We start from the raw sequence: 18,284 nt of genomic DNA, 5'->3' as shown, positions 1-18,284 counted from the left end.
CTGTTTCCGTGGAGTGGTGGATAAGCCATAGCTATAATTTCATTTCAATTTTGATGTTCCAACTATTAATTGAACTCGACAAATTTTTGCCTCCTCTACATCAAATATTTCGCTGGATTTTCATATATGTATACAGAGAGTTAGTGGAAAAATTTTCAGGTTTGCGAACAAATTTCCAAGGATGTAAAATATGTCAAATCCGAAAATTAATGTTGATTTGGAAACGGCGAACAAATTTCCAAGGGTACGCAAATATGTCACATTGAAAAATTTGAGTTGATTGGAATCGGTGATAAATGCAACAACTTACAGGCAAAGCAAGAATATATATCGCTTGAAGCGAAAAAGAAAAAAAAAAAAATTGAATATATATGGCAGTCTTCTTCAAAGTCCCATCAAATTCATGGAAGTTGTCTGTTTTTTCAATATAAAGGTCCTCTTAATGATACCTTTTTTTTTTTTTTTGGCTAAAGTCCTCTTAATGATACCTTACATTGCAGTGAACCTGGAAGGATATTCAATCATATATAACCTATAGATTTAAATACATATTTTAGGGGTGGAAATTGATTTCAACAAAAAAGAAAAGGAAAAAAAAAAGACAAAGTTTAGGGGGTGACACTTTCTGGTGGGTAGGTCAACAATAAAATCCTTTTACCACATGGAACACTTAATATCTGTCAACTTGAAACGTATCTTTAGCTATTCCAGTGCGTGTGTTGGAATATTATTATAATTAAAATTTCTTTTAATATTCAGTTAATTTGTTAGTAGTTTTTCTAGTAAAAAGAAAATAAACTAAATGATTACCACATAATTCAAGAATAATCATGTCTTAAATAACGTTTATATTGTAGATGAGTAAAAATACTCTTATTAGGAGAAGATCCCCATTCATAATGTTCTTAATTTTAGTATTCAATCATGGAGTACGTATTTTTTTAACCTCTACAATTTCAGTAAAAAAGTAATATGACAAACCATATAAACTGGTGTGTAATTATGAATTAATTTGAAACACAGAATTTCTTTTGTTACTTGCATAATCATTCAATTATTATGACCCAAATCAAATACTCTAGAACCCCTTCGTCAATGAGACCATGATATTGTCGTCATTGAAGATGGAGAACCAGGACAAAATAGCATTTCTCCAGTAATTTAATGCAGATTTCAACATCCTAATCCTCTTTATCACCCTTTTTCTGGTTGCAGATATCTACTCCATCTCCATCTGTATAATCATTTGTATACATTAATAATGATATTATATGTATGCATACATAGCAAGGTGTCTCATTCAGTTTATCATAGTGGAACTTGGAGGATATTGATCTCTTTGCTGGTTTTTCACAAATTGTCTGCTTAAGTCCCTACATTTCTCATTAGATCCATCACCTATCCATACAGCCCATGAGTCCAAAATGTTCAGTAAAATACTTTTCCATGTTTGGCTAAGGATCATGAAACATCGGTCCCTATTAATCAGGTTTCATGATTGGGAAGTTTTCTGATAAAATAGGGTAATATCTACATTCCAAATTAGAGATAGAAACCCAGATGGGCCCCATTGTCTGGATTCCAACAATCATATTAAATGCCTAGGACCCAGACAGCAAATTGAGAGGCTGAGTTGTGCAGCATCAAAAACTTAGCCAAGTTAGCCCATGCCAATCTGCCCCCTCAAATAAGCATCTCTAATTCAGTGGCATCCCTGTAATATCAGCTTTCCAAAAGGAGGAAAATGAACAATATAAAAACATGTGAGAGTGTACACTGTACACTCTCACATGTGTTGGTGATTTCACATGCATAGTTGTGATTTAGACTTGGAACCAAGAAAGATGCCTTGCATCTAGCCTTTTTCAATGAAGAGTGTATGTTTCATTCATCTTTATAAGTGCAACAAATCACGAAACCCATAAAAGAGAGTAACATTAATCCTATTATCCATCATTACCCACCAGGATATGCAGCCTGGATTTAACTAATGGCCCATTTAGCGTCGAAGAGTATTGAGAAATGATGAATATTTCTAGCAAGATATGCTTTGAGAAGATGAGATGTTCTGTGCCACTTCCTTGGTAAATGAATGACATCCACATGATTCTACTGTATACGGCTCAAAATCCATCATCTAAATTGAAGATTTCGGCAAACAAACTCTCTAATTCCCATTCAACTCTGAGTGAAGTATCTGAGGACCCTGCAAACAAAAAGACTGACTATTACAAATAGCAGTACTTAAGCAAGAAACGCATGACTAAGATATTCTTAGTTACTTTTTCATTTTTCAAGTCTTTTGCATGCACTTTAGAGTTGAGAACCTATATTTTTCACTAATTGATCAAGACATATCCATATTATTATATTAAATAGCTATTGGCTAATAGATCAACTTCCTCATAATCCTTGATATGGCAAGTGCAGTTCATCAAGAGATAGCTATAATATGTCCTAAAATGGAGTGAAATTCCATCCCCATAATGTGAGAAAGAGGCATCACGGATTGAAAATCCAGGCTCATCACAAGAATAAACCTGAGTTTCTTATTCATTAAGAGGATGGGGTTTTACAACAATTTCGGTTCTTAAACCTAAAAATACTAGTCAAATGATACATGGCATGCTGGAATCTAGCACAGAACATGGTAGCAATTTCAGTTGTAAGTTTTACAATGTAGAGAATTTTAGATAGCTAAAGAGAGAATACTCTAGAAATCGGGTGCTTTAGTTGAATAAAAGATAAGTGATGCCGATATATCCTCATAAACACTAAGATCCCAGAAACAAAACATCCTGGAAATGGAGATCCCTAAATGGAATAATTTTAGAATTTGGTGGGAACAAAATTGTCTTTCCCATCCAAATGGAAATTATTTATATTGATTTGTTACAATTGAAACCAGCAACTATAATTAATGCTTTACCTAATGAGATAGTATATGAGCAAAAAAGAAACCACAAAGCTTGCTGCCAGTCCACACATTCTCCGGTTTGTTTTTTTCTCAAATACCTGCATAACAGCAACTTAACCAAACTCAGCTGCATGCCAACAGATAACAATGAGGGATGTTAACAGATGAATATAGTGTACTACCATCTTGAACCGATCCATGGTTCCACTCATAATACCTCTTGATGCGTCCATGTCATTTCCCTGATTTTACAGCATGATCAAATCAGAAAAATCATTGTACAAATTTTTAATTGCAAATCATTTTAAGCAACAAGAATGCCTGAATTAAAAAACTGAAACCTACACACCGTTCGGTCAAGCAATCGATTATGACTCTCCACCTCATCATGTATGTCACCTGTTAACTGTCAGTAAATAAATAAAGCATTAATTCTTTGCCTTGAATGTAGAAGTATCATTTCCACATAATAAGATTAAACTCACAACCAGCCCAAAAACAACCCAACAATATTGTAATTACATAATTCAACTACTACAACTCCATATTAGCTTCCAATAACACAAACAATTCCCAGCAAATGTCAGCAAGTTTTCACTATTGAGCCCCACGAAATATATATGCATGATACTAACTACATAAAAATAGCTTACAGTGATGTCGACAGCAAAATTAGAGACTTTCATACACTTACTGGCCAGGCATTTAATGGAGATGATAAATGAAATGAAACATCACGGAGAAGGCAACCTTAAAGAAGGGTAGATGCCCCTAAATGCCATCAAGAATACGCAAGCTTGCTTATGCATATAGATAAGTTGTTTTTACAAAATTTAGTGTACCAGAGAAAATATGAATGATAGGATGATTATTTTACACTAAAAACAAAAATGATGCACAAGTCCAGAGATGACTGGCCAAAGATACCAACACTGTCCATAAGAGCAGAAGATATCACACTTGAGAAATATACAATCTATGAAATGATTCCTCATGTAATAGCATGTAAAATTTACAACTACATGTAAAGAGATATACAAATATTTACTTCTAACGCAAAAGGAATAAATCCATTGTTTAAGTAACAAGACAGGATCTTCTGAGATGGAACTCACTTTCTTTAGAAAAGTAACTCTTTCATGCAGACTTTCAGCAGCTTTGTCATTGTCACGCTCATTAATGTCACGGGAGTAAGAGGAGCTGGTTCTAAGACCTCCTTCCTCAAGATCATCAAAGAGAGCTGCCCTGGAGGAACGGCTGCACAAAAAAGAGAACATTTTACAAAATTATCAAATCCCAATAAGAGGGTGTAGCTTTTCTTTTATTTTTCGGATTTTTTTATCTGGAGACCAGGAGATAAGCAACAAGGAATTTTGAGAATCATCATTTTTCATGAACTCCTTGGCCAGTATAGCTTGAAGCGGGCCTAAAGAAAAACCCTTAACTTAAAGAGAAAAGCAATGAAACTCCACGGAATAATTAATAACTAAAGAGGAAAAATAACAGTACAGACCTATCATCATTTGTTATAAACTCTTGCATTGCAAACACATAATCAATAAAAAAGTTCAGACATTCTAAATATCGGAAACCCCTCACGTTTCTCACGCTTATAGTTGTCTGCATGGTACAAATATGTTCTAGCACAAAATTAATCCAACGCTCTCTCCTTGCATAATTAACCAAGATTTAAGCATTGGCCGAATTGCAGACTTCAAGCTCGTACATTGTGTAATAAAAAAGATTATTTTCATCGAAATCCATTGAAGTAAACCATAAATTTAAATGCAAAAAACCAAAAACCTGCAACTGCAATAGTTCCACCAAATTAAGAATATATATACAGCATTAAACATGGAAAAGTGATGACTAATTGACAATTGAACTCTGATCACAGAAAATATATAAACTAAAGAAACCGCTTGAAATGCAAATCTTACTAAATATAAAGATTACCTTCTGTAACTCATTGCTCAATGAAGAGATTTTCCCAGATTCAGCGTTATTTTCGGTCTCCAACATTCGAATTCAGAGAGTTCACCGAAAATCGGCGACGGTGCTGATGAATTCAATCTTTTAAATGGTACGTTTGGTTGCTGAGATAATGTAGGAAAAGGAAAATTTTAATAACCGCTTCGAATTCCGTTGAGGATCCAAATGGGAAAGAAACCCCAAAAAAATAAAAATAAAAATATTCGAGAAAACAAAATGGAAATTGGAAGGGTACCCAATGAGAAGGACTGGGAACTCGATGAACATCCACGTCAGCTCCATAAATTATTAAAATAATAGAGACAAGTCAGATGCAGACCCAATGTTTGGGCCTTCGAACTAGGTAGCCCAAAGTAAGCCCGATTGATCCGTGGACTTTAGACCTGCATTGGACCAAATTGTTCATTATGATGGGGCCGCTTATTTTTTTTTTTAAAAAAAAGATGGGCCCGCTTAGCTTACTTCTTACTATTATGTCGAGCTTTTTTTTTTTTTTTTTTTTTTTTAATGAGATTATTATTGTTATTGCTTCAAACATAAAAGAAAGCCATAATTTGGTTTTCTCTAAATAGTTGCACAAATAGTTGGAAACTTATTCTTATTTGTTTTTTTTTTTTTTAAAAAAAAAAGGAAATTCAAATGGCTAGTATCATTAGGTTATGGTATTCAATTAGGATTTTGTTATATTTTCTAAGTGCACATATATAACATCATTATTCAATAATATTATCTAAAAGACTAAAACACATATAAATTAAGAAGACTTTGATTTTATTTGTACAAATATCTATATATATATATATAACATGTAAGGTAACAAGAAATTTTATTTCAAGTAAATTTATTTGTTCATTATATCAATTTTCTGAAACTATTTTCATTTGGATTTTATATCAAATTTCTTTGTTTTATTTTATTAATATAATCTACAATAAATGCAAAACATAATTCATCATCCTGTGTTTTGAGTAAATAGCTGGACCCAACTTAATTCGATCCATCATTACCCATGAATAAATAGACCCTTCTCATTTGGGTTACAACACGAAAACAATATACAGAGTACAAAAAGTAAAACCCATTTGTTGGTAAATACAAGTGAGACCAATTTGAAAATTTGAACAGTTCCAAACAGGGTACAATTTCTGTTGAGAATGGTTGATTTTAATCATGTGAGCTCCTTATAAATGACTGCAACAGAAGTGACTATTGCTCGAAACAGCCTCACTCACTTTAAATTCAATGGTTGGACATTTCATATAAATTGAAGGCTCTTTTAATGCCACACTCAATGCCCTCATCTACCCACCAGTTTAATGTCACATGACAGCCAGCTTTCCTATTGGATGTAGCTGTAAAATCCTTATTCATTGTTTGTGCCTCACTGACATACCATACCCCTTATGATCAAAGTCCCTATTTTCTCAGTTTTGTGGAATAAAAGCTTTTTTACCTCCATGGAAAATACCAAAAATGACAGTATGGAGGGAGGTTAACAAATCCACTTTGACCCTGCTCATTTTCCCTAAAAAAGAAACAATCAAAAAAGCAAGCTGTTTTACAATGTATATAAACCTGCAAAATTTTCATTTCATACACAGAAACACTTGAAGATCCTGTTTCCACAACTTTTTTCACACCTCCAGCAAAAAAAGGGGATAGAACAGAACTCTTATGCAATTCATTTTGGTTATGTTGTAAATCTGGAAGAATATTAGAAACACAATTCAATTGAAGATGCAATTTTAAGTTTACAAGCCCATCTAACAAAAGATTTGCCAACTATTTAAGTTTCAATAACACTCTGGCAAAACGTAGAGTCACCAAATGTGTATACAATTATTGCCTGTTCTGCAATTTATAAAGACACTGTCAGGGGTATTACATCAGCAGTGAAATACTCTCAGTATTACACTCTTACCACACTGGTGTCATTGTAATTCAAAACACAGATGGGTCTAATATAGACCTCAGAAAACAAATAATATAATAAATTACCCATAATAAATACCCATTAAAATCTCACAGAACTGTATCCTGTATTTTCTAGTTCCACAATAATCATAATTTATAATTAAAAGAGAACCTCAATAAAGAAATGACAAATAATGGGTATGTGAAAAAGGAAAAATTGATTGTGGGATGGACTTCAGACCATAGATTTTGTGATTTTCTATCTTTGATAGAGAAATCAATACAGATAATATGATTTAGCTTTAGCTAGGTGATCTAGACACATGATTACCTTCCCATATGATCATAGATACTAGATACAATGAATAAATGCCAAAGCAAGGAACTATATTACAAATTAAAAAGCTGGTCCTCACCCAACAAATATTTAAATAAAATAAATAAGATGTCAGTAGCAGAGACCCAGTGATGATACCTAGGCCTAAATTAACATGAATATTTGATTCCTTGTTTAAAACAACAAAATAACCATGAATGTTCAACTTTGCGGCAGCGTAATTGTCAATTCAATAACTATAGACCACATCACGGACCATTGTGAGTTACATCTCCACTGAAGGAGATCTGAGAAATGGAATTTGTAGTATAAGACAAAATGAACCAAGTACAAATGCTTGCTTATCAAGTCAATATGCATTTTGTTTGAGTAAAAACAGTATATTACTCCAAGTTCATGTACCAAAACTATTATCTAAGGGGTAATTTATGCAGAAAAGTTCTGAACTTTAATGATGCTTGAAAGTGAAGCCAATATGCGTTCAAAAGACTAAGTTCATGTTCCGCTTCATTTCCAAAGAATCACATTGCAATCGAAAAGGAGTCCCCTACTCTAAACTGCATCTATACTAAAATTCGTCCTAATAAATGTAACATGCATCTAAAACTTCTATGACTTTCTTTCATGGTCTAGCATACATCCCATAAACTACCATTTGGACAATAGGATATCACAAATGCAAATGTTAGAAAACCAGTTTAGAGTCAAGACCAGGGAATGCATGAAGGAACCGTCCGCGATTAGCAGATATTAACATTAGCCATTTTCATTGTAAAATCAAACTCTGCATTAAACTATAAACTGCAAAAGTTGCATAGATATTTCGAAAAGAAAAAAGAACTACCAGCTGTACACGAAGATATGTACAATCTACAGAAGAAAAATACTCATTTTTCCACAGACAATTGGAATTATGTACTTTTAATAAGTTAAAACCTCCCATACCTTGCAATGAATTACATTAATCAACTCAATTCTTGAACAACATCTCTTCACTTTGCAAAGCTCAGATATTCACATCCTATTATATCTTTCTTCATATAAGTATATTAGTAAATCAAGAAAAATGCTTTACCACCATCCTCATCAACCCAACCAATATTTGTAGTCAATTAACAAAAGCAGCTCTGCATTGCAATTGCCACTCCAAGCAATCTTCAAAATCGAAACTGCTCGCACAATCCAACAGTGCATTTTGCTGTTGTTCATAACGACATATATAATTTAACCCAATAAGAAGCCGGCATATCGCTGCCTCGGTCTTTTCTCGATCAGCAAAGTACAATGTCTGAAGCAGTAGAACATTTGTCCGAGTAACAATTTGCTGCTGCTCATAATTACGTTCACTTTGCCATCTGATCATATTATGAGCCAATGGGGCAAGCCACTTCAATATGCCATCAAGAGTCTCTTTCCAATCGTGCGCGAGTGGCGCATCATATATTGCAAGGTTCTTGACATAAGACTTGAGATTAGCCTTGAGAGACAATCTTAAACTAGTTGGTAACATCTGATAAAGATCGTCCCTAGCTTCCTCACCAACAAGATGAGGGTAGCGAAGCAACTTCTCAATGACAATTATGACATTGGCATAATGCAAAGCCAAAGCAGAACCTCCCACAGTTGAAGGAGGAGCATAAACCATTAGCCTACACTTAGGACCAAACCCTGCACCATTCATCACTACACCGGATTTGGATTGTGTCTGATCCCCACTGAAAGGAATACCTATTTGGGCTCGATTGATACAGACAGAATGATTCCTTTGCTCTCTCCTTGAACCACCATTTGCAACACCGTAACATTCTGAAATTCTTGTACTTCTATCTTCATGATAACCACCACCATCATCACCATCAAACTTGGAGACTGAACTGCTTAAACTAAGGCATTCCATGAAAAGCCTTCCAGGGCTAGTTCCACAAGGGAAGTTAAAATCCTCAGCTCGCAACAAAGCCAATTCGCCTTTACGAGATTCAAGTTGAGGCTTAAAACTCGACCCCCTTTTGAGCTGCATAACAGCTTTCTCAACAGGTCCTGAATGAAACCCATCACCTCTACTGAGAACCCTCTTCAATGGCGGTTCAGAACCCACCTGAGAATGCCTCCGCAAATCAACCTGACTCGAAACTTGACCGTACTCATCCTTCTTAGGAGTACAAGAACCTTCACTATTTAGGAGGCCAACTTTACACATCTTCAAGGCAGAGTCTCCAAACGCAGCACAAATCCTAGCATAGACCGTACAGACAGTCCTTGCCAACAATTCGACAACCTTATCATATGTCTGGTTCCAAAGCGAAATCTCCCTAAGATGTCTCACATCTTGCTTCTGCCATATCAGTTTCTGCTCAAAAGCTCTGCGGCTCTCCTCGTGCTGGTTGTTCTGAAACTTCTTCGTTGCTTGCTCCAATTCATTCAGAACCTCCATTTCGCTGTACAAATTCGACGTGGAGTTCACGTACCTCTCCATCTTCCTCACCATACTCTCCATATCCTTCACCAAAAAACCCAACTCTTTCACATCGATTACACCGCTCACAACATCCGAATACACGTGCTCGAACCCTTGCAAAGCCGGTTCGGCACATTTCTTGCCCAGCCTAGAAACCACCGCGGCGACCCGGTTCAGGTCGTCGAGTTTCTCGACGAGAGCGAGCTCGAGAAGGTAGGACTCGTCGGAGGAGACTAGATTCTGAACGCCCTGAGAGCTCAAGATCTCATTTTTAAGCTTGGAGATCTCGGAGTCAGTCAAGGACTTGTAGAGGTACACGGTTTTGGACATCACATTAGCAACCTCGAAAGAGAGAATTCCTATACTCTGCTTCTTCTTTTGGAAATTTCTGCTATCTGGGTTTTTGGGGTTGTTCTTCTTCTTTGAAGGTTGGAGAAGAAAAGCGTGCTTCAGATTGGCACTGACTTGGTTCCCCATCTTCAAAATCCAAGGCTCTGCCACCATTTCTACAGCAGCAAAACAGCTTCAAAAGACAAAAACCCACAAGATCCGGAGCTCAAAAAGAATGGGTTTATCCGAGAATCGCAGTAAATGCGAAAAGATAGAATCTTTGTCGGATTTGGAGCTAAGTTCTTGATGATTTTGAGATTTCAGCAACATCTGCAAAATACCCATTAAGCATGAAGTGGTCAAAGCTATGAATTTTAACTCGGAACGTGCAAAAAACTATATATACAATCATCAATTAGTACCTGGGATTGTGCCCAAAAAAGCTGAAAGAGGACGAACAGAGGGAGAGAGAAGGAGAGTTGGCGTGGGGAAGCAAAGCCCTCGCGTGCGAGAGGGGTTCTTTGGCGTGGTTGAGCAAATGAGAATGCGTAATTGATTGGAGGGAAAAAAAGAGTGCTTGTGGTGGTGTGTGCGGAGGGAAAAAAGGTAATCAGAAGCAGAGGCGACAATGCTTCTGGGACGCCCTCGTTTCCTAGCTGTTTTGCATTTTTGAAGTGTGAGTGAAAGATTTCAAATTGGGGAATTGCTATTTGAATGTTGGTTCCGATAAATTTTTTTATTATTGTTTTTAATATATTCTCTTTTTCTTTTTTCTTTTTCCTTTTTTTTTTTTTGATGAATTAATATATTCTTTTCTGAATGTATTAGGTTTTACTCTTCTGATTTTACCAAATTATCCTCCATATTCTCAAATCATTTTTCTTTAATTTGATTTGATTTGAGTTTCAAAAGTCAATTATCTTTTTTTTTTTCTCTTTTTTGACTTTCAATGAAATTTGGAAACTAATAATGTGTTATTCCCAAAAAAAAAAAAAAAAAACTAACTTTGAAATTAACAGATTCTGCACTTGAAACATTTTTTTTTTTTTGGGAAAAGTGACCAAAAAAAAAAAAACTAGAAGATAATTTTTAGAAATTTGTCAACTAAGAAGGTTTATTTGGGCATGATGATCTCTAAAAGCGTAAAAAGACAGGAGGAGAAATTTCCTGTAATCAAAGTCAAACTTAAAAAAGATGTGAGGTAGCTTTAGTTTCAAACTTGAGTGGTACAGGTAAACCAAAGGACACTCATCAAGACTAATTGACACAATTCATTGCAGTTGGATCTCAATTTTTTAGGACATCCTACAGGGCCACAAGCCAACAAAAGTAGCAACTTATTTATTTCACCAAGAAGAAGTGGTTTTGACTTGAAACCAATAAAAAAACAAAAAAGAGGAAACCTTCTTAAAAAAGAACTCTGACCCTCAACCTGACCATTGAAATCCCAATTGTACACATATCACATTAGACCCTTGTAAGAAAGATTTCTTGTTTTCAAATACCCTTAGAACTAGATGTATTTAATGAAATACTCCATTTAATTAAGAAATTGATTCTAACACAACCAACCTCAAAGTTAGATTTTCTTCTTAACTTGTCCAACGAAAAAGCACTTCAGGAATTCCAATTGTCAAATAGTAGGCAAGCTGTAATTGCAAAATGGGATTTCTTGTAGAGAAAAAGTTCACTTTCTGTAGAGTCAGTTCAAACATTTAATTTGTGTGCATTATTTGGAGGTCCTAGTATGTTTTCTAAGCATGGAAATAAAAATAAAAAAAGGGTTGAAACTTAAAAAGGTGAGATGTTGTCCTTTTTGTTTATGGGTTACAGAAATATAAGCATTTGGTCATTTTTGCTTTGCTAGTTTGATAATGGAGTACTTGATTTGATTTAGATCTTACCTGCTTCTCTTTCAGTTTTGGTACTACCTCTGCCTTTTGAAAGTTCAAACATGTAAAAAACTAATAATACCCAATTAAGCCTAACCCTCTATTTTCCTTTCTTTGTTTTTTTTTTTTTTTTTTCCCCATTTCTTTTTTCTTGTACCCTTTTCCTTTTCTTCCTTTGCTATCATGGAAAATAGAAAAAGGGTGAGAATCTTGTAAATCTTAAGAATTTTAAGACGATGTGAAAGTAGGAAAATAATAAAATGCTCATATATATAATATAATGTCTTTGTCAAACTTGTAGTATGCAATATGTGACTTTGGATTAGATTTATGAACTTGATAATTGGAAATAAAGATGCTCATGGATGTAACCTGACCAAACTAAAGGGTGGAACTTGTCAAAAGTTAAAACAAAGTGGGATTTGGTAGCTTGTTTTTTTGAGACAGAAGTTACTTAAGGGTCTAACATCCCCACCCCACATGCTAATCCACCGCATAATAGAGCAAGCAAATAATGACAAAAAGAAAGATAGCCAAAATCAATACACCTATCAACCTTTTATATAGATTATTGGGTTTGGTTTAGTGAAGGAAAATTAGGAAAATTATTGTTTTAGCTTTTACTTTTCTCCTCCAAGATAATTGCATCATGTTTGATAGAGAACCTAACAGGGCCTGTTCTTATCTTTTATCACATAATATAGATTGAAAAGGCTGACAAAAATTAGAATGGTAACTCTCAATATTAAAGTATTTAAATTTTGTGAGACCAAAAATTTAATGGTAAATTTAGAATAGTAACTCTCAATATTAAAGGATTTAACTTTTGTGAGACCAAAAATTTAATGGTACTTTGGATTCCCAAACTCTTCAATCATAAACAAGTTTGATCCACTTATGAAATATATATATATATATATATATATATTTGTGATTTGGGTATTATTATAATTTTTTTTAAGATCATATGAAAATATGATACTCAAATTCTTTAAAAGTATGATATAATGATCTTTTACAAAATGAGATTTAGATATAATCTATGTTGGGATGTTGGTAGAGCCATCTCCATAGGCTAATTTGCAAGAAACATGGCAAAATGGTTTCATGTGGAGGCATGAAGAATCAACACAGCTAGGAGAAACCCCATGTTCTTACCACTGAGGCATTCAACTCTGTGTGGCTAAAATAAGATAAATTGTGGTGCCCATATGCAGCCAACCTTATTAATCAGAAATATTTTTATACATATAAATCTGAAACTTTCTATGAGTGACTAACTCTCAAAAAATAAAAATATATGTCAGAGCCGTTTCAGAGATTATATTGTTAGAAAATTCTCAAAGGAAATTGAGTACTTTTGTCCAAAGGGAAAGTGAATAAGGGGACCAAAAGCACTTTAGGGAAAGGAAAACAGAGGACCACGTTTTTCCTTTGTCTATCATTTAGGGCATCTGCATTTTCTTTGACCCATCCATCAATCTATGTGCCTTTTTGTTATCCTAATTATTATCATACAAAGATGCATTACAAATATGTTATACATATAATTTTTAAATGGAATTTTTTATTTCCTCAGGCTGACTTGAGTTTTTCCACTTTATTTCACTGAAAAAAAAAAAAAAAGGGGGCGCAAATCCCAATCGCTTAGCCAGAAACCAACCAGGACCAATATTTACCAAATTTGCCTCTTTCTTGTCAACTTCAAATTTATACATGCCAATGGTCATTTTGTAAGAGAATTTTCATCTAAATCATTTTTCCACACACTTAGTAAAGGTATATCACGATCAAAATCATACTCATTCATAGGAACAATTTTTTTTTTTTTTTCCTTCACACATAAAAAACCAATTTGAGATAAGTCAAAGAAAAAAAATAATTAATTACATTTCATGAACTAGTTGGAATGACAACTGGTCCTCATATAAAATTAGTAACCAGGCGTCTAATTGACGCTTGGCATCTTGTGGCTATGACTATTACTTTATAATAGTTTACTTTTCTAATCGTAAAAGCACAAAACAGAGTTATCTATTATATGAATTAAGTATAACCAAGGATTTAAGTTGCAAAACTACAAAACTATAAAGTGTGAAAGTGCACCATGAAAAATGTTAGACTAAGTTGATAGTATAAAGTATATTAAGCTTGATTAGATTCAATGAATATGTATTTTTAAAAAGCATATATATACATGTATAGTCAAAATCCGTTTAAACTTATATGGAATTCTTTTTTGTCACAAGTAAGCATGAGAAGGAAGAAAAGAAAGGGATTAGTTGGTGATATTTTACAATTTCCCGCCGTTTGGCTGTAAGTTAGTGTTTGGAGTGACATTTTAGGTGAATAATATGTGATTGAGAAGAGCGGTTGAACTTTTTGCCCCACTCACAGATTACGTTTTTGAGTCACTTAAAAAAAACACTTTGCAAAAACAATGTCACTTTCATTGAGATGTAGAAGGTGAAGGTATTGCTTTGATCTAGAGTTTTGGGTCATTTATTCTATATGGACCATTGAATTTGACACAATCTCCATTGACACTTGTGCTCCTTTGTCTCATCTTTATCATGGATGGTTTTTCTTTTTCTTTTTTTCTTTTACGTCTTTTATCAAGGACGACTTGCTTTTTATGATCTTTTATAATTGTTTTTATTATTATTTTTCTTTGTAGAATATGTTCATTCTAACTAAATATCATATCGGGTAGCTATGTTGTTTGCACAAAAAGGATAGCTATTTCACAAAAATGGTAGATATGTAAATTCATAGCATATTTGTATAAAATATTGGAGACAAAAAATGCTATTGATATTAAAATATTTATCAAATAATTATCAATATATTATTCGTTGATATATTTATATAAATATTAAAATAAATAAGTAAATAAAAAATTAATTCAATGCTGTTATATTATTTTATCACATGTGATAAATAAATTTAATGAATATTTTAAACAGTATAATTTTGAGATTTGGTTTTGCAATTCTTACTATTTTTTTCATTAATTTTGATTTTTGGGCAATAATTTTTTTGGGAATTAAGTTATTATTCATTATTGTTAGGGGAAAAAAAAAAGTTATTATTCATTATTCCCCATTTTGTTCTCGTGGGTCGTTCAAGAATCATTAGGTTCGGTTAGTGATATCGGCCTAATAGACCAACTTTGCTGAAGCCCAAGTTCTCTTGTAAAGGCCCATTATCTTTTGTTAACAAAAAAGCCCGTTTAGTTATGGGTCTTCAAAATTCAACATTTAACACCTTCACAAATTTTCCCCAAAAACAGAAAACAAAACAAAACCAAAAAAAAAGCACCTTCACAAATTCCAAAACATGGCTAAATAATCTTCCAGTCATCTAATTCTCTTTTTATTTATTTCATTTCTCCGAATGTACAGTTTTTCTATAAGGTGTATTTAGGAACACTCCTGCCAAATAGAAACTACCACAATTTTGTTGTGGATAGAAATGATGCATTTTTTTACAGGACATCTTGAAGTTTTATTCCTTTCATATTTTATCCTTCTTTTTATTCCTTTCATTATTTTCTTCATTTATTAATTTAATTATTTTATCTTTCTTTTTTCTTTTCTTTTTTATATTTTTTTCAAGAATCTTGATTAATAACAAGTGTCTACCTTTGTACTAACTAAACAAAGGGAAGCTATAAGTACTTATAAGTTAGGCACACACAAGTCAGGCACACTTTTTTTCTTTTTTTCTCTCAAAACTCAAAACCCAATTCTCTCTGTTTTCTGAAAATGGCAAAGACCAATAAAGTGTATAACCAAGTGATTGATGAGGTTGGTAAAAAAATGCAACAAGTGTTCAGTGAAAAAAGTAGTTCCGACTCTATTCATCTTCTTCAGCAGGTAATTAAGTTTTTCTTGGTATATATTTTTCTAAATGTAAGTGCTTATAATTTGATTACAGTCTGATTATTTAAATACCTAATAAATGTTCCAGTTATGGAGGAACAAACTGGTAGAAAGTGGAGTTATACAAAGTCCAAGTGAAAAAAGCACTACTACTTCTGAAATTGTTCAACCCCTTGTTTTTGATCTTAACGTACCCTTAAAGATGCCAAAGCCAACTCCATTGGAAACAAGTTCTCGAAAATCTCATTGCTTCCCTGCCAAGCAAGTTAATGATAAGGAATTGGTACCAGATATGAAATGCAGAAGAATTCCTCCTTTCATGGTAACTAATTTTATTCCCTAAGTATCATGCATGGACTTTTTTGTGCATTATTAATGGTTATAAAATATATATATATATATATATATATATATGTTGATTTTCTTAGACTTCCAATGCTGTTTTATCTATGTCATTTTCAGAGACAGTCATCCTCTGGCCCTTCTCGACCTTGGCTACTCTTTAACCCTGTTGGTGTTGATCATGATACAAATCTTGGTAAGCTTTTGGGGTTTGTATTTCAAAATTTTCTGTAATGTAAGAATGACTTCATGAGTTTTATAGAATTTTGATACTACAAGATATGTTCCTCTTTAATTATTTTTCCAATTTTTGCAGCTTCTAAGAGAACAAGGGAGGATCAGGAATGTCCAATTGAACAACAGGCTCCAATGAAGGTAAGCTTTCTTTTATTATGTATATATGTATGTATACATATATATATATATATATATATATATATATATAGCCTTTTTTCTCAGTCAATGCAGTTAATTTTTTGGTTCCCGCTTGCACTTGACAGATTAGACTGACAAACATAAACATGGTTTTGCTTTCCTTCTGTACATTTGTAATTCCATGGCATTGGCAGTATGATTGGGTTTTGAATATCTGTTTTATAAGTGGCCTACTTGGTAACCTTATAGAGTACCAAACATGCTGACTAAAAGTTGTTTTGAAAATAATAGACATGATTAACGACAATATTGTAAACGTTTATCTTCTTTGCTGTTTATGGTCCAAGAGTTAAAGATTTTTGGCTTTTATATTTCTCAATATCCCCAATGTAAATTAAGTTTTCTGTCATAAATGGCAAAATAAAAAACTCTTCCAATTTACCTCTTTTATTCTACATGTTCAACACATTACTTGTCTTTAAGTAGGTTTCCTACTTTCTACAACTGTAGAGTATGATATTAATGCCATGATGTTTATGCCTTTGTTCTTACAAATGGGAATGTATATTTTAAACTTCGTAACCAATTTTTTTTTTTTTTTTTTTTTTTTTTTTTTGTTTCTAAAAATTTTGGCACATCCTGCTCTTAGGTTTAATTAAGTTTGTTTTAATATTCTACTATGGTTATGTTTCTCTATCATTAGAAAGAATGTGTGTGTGTGTGTGTGAAACAAATTAGAAAGAAGAGAGAATATATCACTAAGTATTTCAAAATAATTGTAATTCTACCTTCTATTAAATGCATTTCATATTCAGTATTTTTATTTTCAGGATTCCATAATGCCTTCAAAAAAAAGGAGAGGGAAGCACTGCTTGCAAGGTTTTTCTTCAGATGGACAGGTCTAATAGGAATTTTTTGCCCCCTTTTTTTCTTGTCATATTCAAGTATTCAGCACAATTCACAAGCTTATTTGTTTTCTCTAGTTTGGATTTTGTAAAAATGAATTGAAAATCGCAAACTCTATTACCAGGAATCCAGAGGACCTAGTTTATTATAATATTTTTGCCATTTTAAACCCTTTTATGTAACTCATATATGTTTTTATTTAAAACTAAAAAATGTAACTCATATATGATATATATCTATATATATATATATATATATATATGCCCTTAACATATACATAAGGACTATTGCCATATTAGCTTACACTTTTATTAAACAATAAATTCTAATAAAGTTTGATATAACCAAACTTCTACGAACCTTGATTAGACCTGCTATATTTCCTTTCATTGACAGAAGAGTTGGAATTTCTCAAAACTTCTTTCAAGTATACTCTACTTTCATCCTATAATAGTTTTAGATCTATAAGATGGACAAATTACTATAATATTCAATAAATATATGATATAACCACACTTCTATCTACCTTGTTTAGTCCTGCTTTGTTACTTTAAATTACAGAAGAGTTAGACTTCCTCCTCAAAACTCCTTTTAGATTTCACCTTCATCCTAAAGAATTAAGATCTATAATGGCCAAATTACTATTATCTTTTTTGATTGTGTTTTGCTGTATTGGAGGAATTTTTGATATTAGTCATTCTCTCTCCCTCTATAACATTTAGTTTCACTATGACCTAGTGTTTTCTTGTCTCTGGTTTCGAATACGGGACCTGAAATGCTGTCACTAAGTTTTCAATTTCACCCTCTCAAAAAAATAAATAAATAAATAAATAAAATAAAATAAAATAGTATCATCAAAGGACTTGAAAAATGGTGCTGGGGTGTCTTCCATGCTATAAATCCCAGGTCTCTCTTAGGGACGCCTCATTAATTGATCCTG

At 33.1% G+C, this 18,284-nt stretch overlaps 2 protein-coding genes across 3 annotated transcripts; both read right to left on the bottom strand.

Moving 5' to 3' along the window:
* Positions 1–1,829: 1,829 nt before the first annotated feature.
* LOC125423420 (bet1-like SNARE 1-1) lies at positions 1,830–5,157 on the bottom strand. Of its 2 annotated transcripts, none has more exons than XM_048477509.2 (6): positions 4,874–5,157; positions 4,033–4,174; positions 3,267–3,323; positions 3,135–3,159; positions 2,930–3,029; positions 1,830–2,206 (listed from the first exon to the last, which is right to left on the bottom strand). In XM_048477509.2, exons 1-6 carry the CDS (start codon positions 4,885–4,887, stop codon positions 2,179–2,181), a joined length of 366 nt encoding a protein of 121 aa, XP_048333466.1. In that variant the 5' UTR covers positions 4,888–5,157; the 3' UTR covers positions 1,830–2,178. The 2 variants fall into 2 exon arrangements, with proteins under 2 accessions (XP_048333466.1, XP_048333465.1); XM_048477508.2 differs by having other exon boundaries at positions 2,930–3,015; positions 3,100–3,159; positions 4,874–5,150.
* A 2,792-nt stretch (positions 5,158–7,949) lies between these two features.
* LOC107408657 (protein PSK SIMULATOR 1) lies at positions 7,950–10,679 on the bottom strand. Its single transcript, XM_016016066.4, has 2 exons — positions 10,368–10,679; positions 7,950–10,275 (listed from the first exon to the last, which is right to left on the bottom strand). The coding sequence occupies exon 2, from the start codon at positions 10,117–10,119 to the stop codon at positions 8,269–8,271; it is 1,851 nt and encodes a 616-aa protein (XP_015871552.3). The 5' UTR covers positions 10,120–10,275; positions 10,368–10,679; the 3' UTR covers positions 7,950–8,268.
* Positions 10,680–18,284: the final 7,605 nt, after the last annotated feature.

This window comes from Ziziphus jujuba, chromosome 3 (genome assembly GCF_031755915.1).
Source record: "Ziziphus jujuba cultivar Dongzao chromosome 3, ASM3175591v1".
Lineage (NCBI taxonomy): Eukaryota > Viridiplantae > Streptophyta > Magnoliopsida > Rosales > Rhamnaceae > Ziziphus > Ziziphus jujuba.
The sequence above is the reverse complement of the archived record's forward strand: the minus strand, read 5'-3'. Positions and strand labels throughout refer to the sequence as shown.

Coding starts and splice junctions, on each gene's coding strand:
- LOC125423420 (XM_048477508.2), bottom strand. Junction 3,016..3,099: donor CCATGGATCGGTTCAAGATG/GTAGTACACTAT, acceptor GCTGTTATGCAG/GTATTTGAGAAAAAAACAAA. Junction 2,207..2,929: donor CTCATATACTATCTCATTAG/GTAAAGCATTAA, acceptor TTTTGTTTGCAG/GGTCCTCAGATACTTCACTC.
- LOC107408657 (XM_016016066.4), bottom strand. CDS start 10,119: ATGGTGGCAGAGCCTTGGATTTTGAAGATGGGGAACCAAGTCAGTGCC.